Source organism: Rhagoletis pomonella, unplaced genomic scaffold (genome assembly GCF_013731165.1).
Source record: "Rhagoletis pomonella isolate Grant_MI unplaced genomic scaffold, Rhpom_1.0 Rhpom_scaffold_07781, whole genome shotgun sequence".
Lineage (NCBI taxonomy): Eukaryota > Metazoa > Arthropoda > Insecta > Diptera > Tephritidae > Rhagoletis > Rhagoletis pomonella.
The window spans coordinates 1,105-7,675 of NW_023466309.1; the positions used below are offsets into that span (position 1 = coordinate 1,105).

At 36.2% G+C, this 6,571-nt stretch overlaps 1 protein-coding gene across 1 annotated transcript; it reads left to right on the forward strand.

The window, feature by feature from the left end:
* Window positions 1-2,291: 2,291 nt before the first annotated feature.
* Window positions 2,292-6,159, forward strand: LOC118755882 (RNA-binding protein Musashi homolog Rbp6-like). The gene is made up of 2 exons (XM_036490687.1): window positions 2,292-3,089; window positions 3,166-6,159. Exons 1-2 carry the CDS (start codon window positions 2,614-2,616, stop codon window positions 3,599-3,601), a joined length of 912 nt encoding a protein of 303 aa, XP_036346580.1. The 5' UTR covers window positions 2,292-2,613; the 3' UTR covers window positions 3,602-6,159.
* Window positions 6,160-6,571: the final 412 nt, after the last annotated feature.

A 6,571-nucleotide genomic window follows, 5' to 3' on the forward strand; every position in this document is an offset into this window, starting at 1 on the left:
TCAATACCTATTCGTCTTTATGCATCAAAAAATTTAATTTTCTCTTTCATTTGTTATCCATATTGTTATTTGAGACATTGCACTGAATTTTTAAAACAACTTTTTTTTTTTTTGATTAATCGTATCTTTGAAATTTCAAGACGCAGTTTTCGCACTGGTGAAGTTAGCCTAAAAGCTCAAAAATTTGTACTGAAAATCGAGTAGGAGCTTAGGCTCACATTTTATGAATGACGGCCATTGTTATTTTTATGTGTAAAACTGACACGTGTGGCACGGTGTAATATTACATTCATATGTACTTTAATACATACTAGTACGTAGAGTACCCATGAGCTGTATTGAATTTGCAAAAGTGCTTATTTTTTCGTTCCCCACGCATTTTCGTGCGGATCGGGCTTGAAAAATAAGTGTTTCAGAAAAAAACTGATCATTTGTAGTGGGCAAAGAAATCCAGTCAGTTTGGATCTAAAACACGAAAATTTATCGAAAAATAGTGCTTGTTTTTACAGATCAATGTCTTCTAGTAAGAAGAGCATTTTCACGTAAATTAAACCAGAAATATTTTGTTCATACAAACCTCTGCCCGACCAATTTCGGTTTCCGGAGCTTTGAGCTGTTAAAGCACATAAAGGGTGGTGCATTGAGTGTTTTATTACTCATATGTTATTTTGGCAGTGACTGTTGTTGTTGTTGTAGCAGCATACAAATTCCCAAAAGACTTTTTGGGGAGTGTTGCTGGAGTGACAGTCCTTGGCCAGATATAAATCTGGGTCGTTCCGGTTACGTAGACCCGACTGTCGTGGGAACGACAGTGCAGTGACGTGACTCCTCTTTTCCGTTGGAAGTCTTAATGGAAAGCCAGTACCATATCTTCGCCGAACGAAATTGAATCGCTTTGCGCTTGAACAACGTTGGGAAATAATGCAAACTCGAGCAGCTCGAAATGGACAATGATATTGCTCGAAAAATCAGCTTTTCTGCCGGAAGGGCATTTTCATCTCAGCGGCTATGTATGTTGTTTAGGAAAACTGACCCATCTGGGGATCGGAAACGCCGCAAGTGATCGTCGAGAAGCCACATTAATTGCCATAATTGGCCAATTGTTCATTGAAAATGGTACTGGACATCCCATTTCGGTCAACGGTGAGCGGTACAGAGGCATGACAAGCGATTTTTCATGGCCGGAAATTTCAGACATAAAAAACTTGGAGGATCTGTGGTTTCCGAAGGTTGCCGCGCCATGCCACAATCGTGCCTTTATAAAATATATTTTCCAAATACTTTTATTAGGCCCATTGAAAAAAATTAGTTTTGAAATATTTCCTTTAAACAGCTCGAAACCCCGCTAGTGACAAGTTTGTATGAACAAAATGTTTTTTAGTAAAATTGACGATATTGGTCTTTGAAGAAAGACACTCTTTTTGGTAAATTTTTTCGCTATAAGTCCGTTTTCCCTTCATAAACGATCTTTGTTTTTTTGCAAATCTTATTTCTATCATCCTCAATCTATCTGAATAAGCGTAAGCGCGAAAAACCAATAAATTTTTTCATATGCGGGTGCTCTTTATGTATGCTGCCCAATTTATCCAATAATTCCTTTTTACATAATCACGTGAAATAATGCATATAGATTAACATTAATATTAATGCTTGTTTGACTGCGATTAGTTAACTAGAAGACGGATGATAAGACTTGAATGGCTCACAATTTTTGAGTCAGTTTTTTTGTATCCTAGTTCACTAATCGCTTTGCATAGGTATACATACATACATAGTTTCGTATAAATTTGGTGTATTTTATAGATTGTGCGTCTAGGTTATGATTGAGTTAGTTGACCACTTGATATTATCTAAACCTGCCAATACATAAGTATATAAGTTGTTTTTATTGTCGCTTTCTACTTCTAATAAATCATAGCGATTTTCTTAAGTACAAATAATTGATTTAGTTTTCCTATCTACAGACATACACATACTACATACATAAATACAATTTTCGTAATAAATCAAAACACTTATGTATAGATACTTCATTGAAATGTATAATTGCAATTTAATTATACTTACTCGTATGTCTAAAATTACTTGAGAACCACAATAAAATAAAAGGGATAAATTGCCTAGTGTTGATTGAATTACATAACCTAAATTGCTTTTGCATATTACAGTTGTACAATTTAGTTGAAATTAGTTGCAGAAAATGTTTAAAAAAAAACGTATTTTTTTGAAAATTAGTAGCTCTCGTATAGATATGTATATATATATATATATATATATATTACGTGTTTTTTTTACTTGTTTACTAATATAATTTTTGTTGGTTTCTTTCTTCGTCGTCACGTTCAACATTACTGTCCTTATTCTGGCTTACAGCGTAGTCGCGGTTTTGGTTTCATCACATTCCAAGAGCCTTGCAGCGTCGACAAAGTCCTGCAGGTACCCATACATACACTTGATGGCAAGAAGATCGATCCCAAGCATGCAACACCGAAGAATCGCCCACGTCAGGCTAATAAGACAAAGAAGATATTCGTTGGTGGCGTCTCGCAAGATACCTCTGCCGATGAGGTGAAAGCCTATTTCAATCAATTTGGCACCGTTGAAGAGACTGTCATGCTGATGGATCAACAGACAAAGCGTCACCGTGGTTTTGGTTTCGTTACATTCGAAAATGAGGATGTTGTGGATCGTGTTTGTGAGATACATTTCCACACCATCAAGAACAAGAAGGTCGAATGCAAGAAAGCACAGCCAAAGGAGGCTGTTACACCAGCTGCTGCACAGTTGCTGCAGAAACGTATAATGCTGAGCACTCTGGGTGTGCCCATACCGGCCACACCGGGTCAATTGATTGGCACACGCGCTGGCGTCACCACCATGAGTTCACTAGCTATGTTGCAAGCGCCGACACAACTGCAATTGCATGCCGCCAATGGCGCTGCAGCCGCTGCTGCACAGCAAGCTGCGCTCATCTCGCAGTCACCCTTCCAAGTACAAAATGCCGCCGCCGCCGCCGCCGCGGTTGCCGCCAATCCAGCTAGCTTTGGCAAATTGCTTGCTACATATCCACAGGCCTTGCATAGCGTCAGGTGTGTATTTAAAACATATTAAACAACAAAGAAAAAATTCATCGTATATTCATTAAATTATCATAATTTCCCACAGATATGCACCCTATCCCATACCCACAAGCGCCGCTGCCGCCAACGCCTTGGTGCAAGCCCAACAGCAACATGCTGCGGCACAGCAGCAACAGCATGTGAATGCTGCTGCCGCCGCTCAACAGCAACACACTGCCCATGCTGCCGCCGCTGCTGCAGCACAGCAACATAACGCCGCCAATACGCAAGGCGTTGCCGCCGCACAGAGCGCACACAATGCGCTCGCCGTTACCGCGCATGGTGGCCAAGCGGGCGCACATGGCGCTCAAACGGCACATCATCCGCTGGCAGCAGCCGCCGCACAACAGGCGGCACTCGTCGCTGGTAATGCACTGAATGCAGGCAATCCATATCAAAGCTATACGCTAACCAATGTAGACATGTCCAGCTTTCAGGGTGTGGACTGGAGTCAAATGTACGGCATGGGCATGTACGTCTAAGAGACATTTTAGTAAAGGCAGTCGTCGTTTGTTCAAACAATCGAATGGGAAATTTTTAAGCAAATGGAGAGTGCAGAATGAAATACTCTTAACTTAAAAATATTTATATACTATATATTAATAATATGAAATGAATATCAACAATGCTCACAGATGCATAAACGGTAGACACCAAACAGACACAGATTAACTGGAGGTGGGTGTGCGCGCGTTTGCGACGCGTGACATTTCGACATTACAACGATTTGTGATACATTCATATACAAGTGTGTTTAGCGTGTGTGAGCGCGTGTGGGAGAAGAATTTGTTAATCTATTGGGACGTTGACTACAACAATATTTTACGTTCTCAACATTATTTTGAATTGCATTAAAGAGAAAAAATTTAAAGAAGAAAAAAAAAACACTAAAAATGTGTATAAAATGCTTATTATTATTCTTAATGTTACTTTAGTAATCATATACAATTAAAATGTTATGCGCATGCGCATGTGCTTCTTCGCTAGGTTCTTAATCTAAGAAAACGCTAATTAAAATGCTCGTTTGCAATACATAAATACTTACTAAAGACGCTCAGAAATGGAAAAGAAAATTGCTTAAAGACAGTAATTGAGAATTATATATATACGTATATGTTTTTGCTGCTGTTAGGTAAAACACCAACTAATAAATTTCAATAAGACAAAATAAAAAAAGGAAAAAGAAAAAGTTTCGCAAAAATTTAAGAGAGTTTTTGGGCAAAAAATTTAAGTTAATGCATTGACAAAAGACAAACTCTACAAAGAGTAGATATTAAAAGCTAGAAAGATGCAGTGCTATGCGCATGAAAATTAAAAAAATAGAAGTACATACAAATATACATTTAGTTAGCTATAAGAGACTCAAAGCAATGAAAATATGAAATAAAAGCAACCTTTTAAAGCGCGCATTTTTGGCGGCTGCAAACAACGCGTTCACATACGCGCTAGCGGCGCATGAACAGTACTTTGTCAATTTCGAAACTGCAGCAATATGTGTATAAGCAGAAAAAAACAAAAACAAAAAAGAAAATATAAAAATTGTGTATTTGCAATTGTTAAACAAATGCCCATATTAAGTATTATTATAATCTTTTGAAGGCGCATGAAACGCGTTATTATCTACAAACTATATTTAATTTTGCGCCAAAAGTTCAGGCGCCTATACTCAGCAAAGAAAATGAATATGTTGAAAATACCATACATAATTAATTAATTTTAAGCATTAAGCAGAGCATCGTTATAATGATGTAGTGAAAAAAGGTAAAAAGATTCTCTACAAATGTGTTAACTTATAACCGATTCGCAAGCAAGATAAAAAAAAAAACAACAGAAATGCAACTAAAAAACTAATACACACACATATATTTAAATAGAGTATAACACACAGGAAAATGAAAAAATGCATATAACAATAATTAAAAATAATGAGAATTAGAATTTTTAAACCACCGACTTGATTGCGTTTAATTTAGATAAAAAAAACAAACATGACAACAACATAAACGAAATACATACTACATAAAACATTATGCATACATACAAACGAGTACTCACATACACATACATATGTATATGCATACAAGCCAGGTACATCAGCTGCATATATAGCACAGATATGTATTTACATAAATTCATATGTTAAGGGTGCTCTGCTCAAGTAAGAGTAGGGATACAAGTAAAAAATATGTGAACACTCTCCACACAAAATCATAAAAGTAATGAAAATCGTAAAACAAGCGAGTTATATAGCTACAGCTACTATGAAAATCCCAAAAAGATTACTGTGCGTTAGTATAACTAAGTAAAGGGGAAAATAAACCCAACTTCAATGTACTTAAAAGCGTGCAAAATGCATTTGCCCCTGACACTTGCGTTATGGATTTTCATTCGTTCAAAATCAGTTCCTAATTGGCTATAAATTTAAGCGACAACGCTTGATGCTGCATAAACAAATTTCAATTCTTGCTTGCTAAGCAATGCAGTCTGTCTGTCTAGCGCTCTCGAAGCTTAAGAATAAACTGCAAACCTAATTGATCTCAAATCTATCAGAAATTGAAAACGATTATCTTCACATTAATCTTACATGCATGAAGATATTAAAAAAGAGACGTAAATTCAAAATATGTTATATGTTTTAGTGAGGAGAATGTAAAGTAAATATGTATTTTTAGTATCAAGTTGAGAATTTGTTATTTCCAAATTGGATAACTTGAATGCTGATACAACGAAAAAACGCTTTTCCTTCTGCTCTGGATCTGCATTGGAGTGAAAAAATAATCATATAGTTCAAGCGCAAGTTTTCATTACAATGCTGAGCGCGTTGTCTCGGCGTCAATTTGTTAACGTAAAACTGATCGCGAGACCTACCCGGGAGGTCTTTTTGGCGAGTACCATTTGTTCTCGCAATTTTGGCTTACGTTAACTGTAAAAGCAATAAGCATGCTTTGAAGATTTGGCGAAAGGGTGCTTGGTAATACAAATACACTGTGCTCTCTTTGGGATTTTTTCTTCACTTTAATCAACCTCACAACAAGCTTCGAAAAAAAACGTCATCAAACATGCATTTGTCACATAAAACACTGCATACACTAATACATATACAACTTCACGCATCACTTTACGCAAGTTTAAGCATAATATTTAAATTCTAACAAAACTAAAATCCATTTTACACACACTATCTACTATGTTCCAATACAGCTGTTATTGCATACATTGCTTAATACATTTCAAAAAACCTAAGTTGCTTAGAAAAACTGCAATTAAAAACTGTTTGCTGTATATAATTTCAAAAACTATGAAATATATTCTAAAAAAAAAGCCACCATCCCAACCAACTGCATACATATACATGTAAAATTTATATTGTATTTTGTATTTAGCGTGCTTAGTTTAGTTTTCTATTTCACTGAATTTTAATTAAACCTTTAGTTTAGTACTTAAATATGTAT

Bases quoted from the DNA above. Each gene is read 5' to 3' on its own strand.
- LOC118755882 (XM_036490687.1), top strand. From the start codon at position 2,614: ATGCTGATGGATCAACAGACAAAGCGTCACCGTGGTTTTGGTTTCGTT. The intron at 3,090-3,165 runs GTGTGTATTTAA...AATTTCCCACAG, and splicing joins CAGGCCTTGCATAGCGTCAG to ATATGCACCCTATCCCATAC.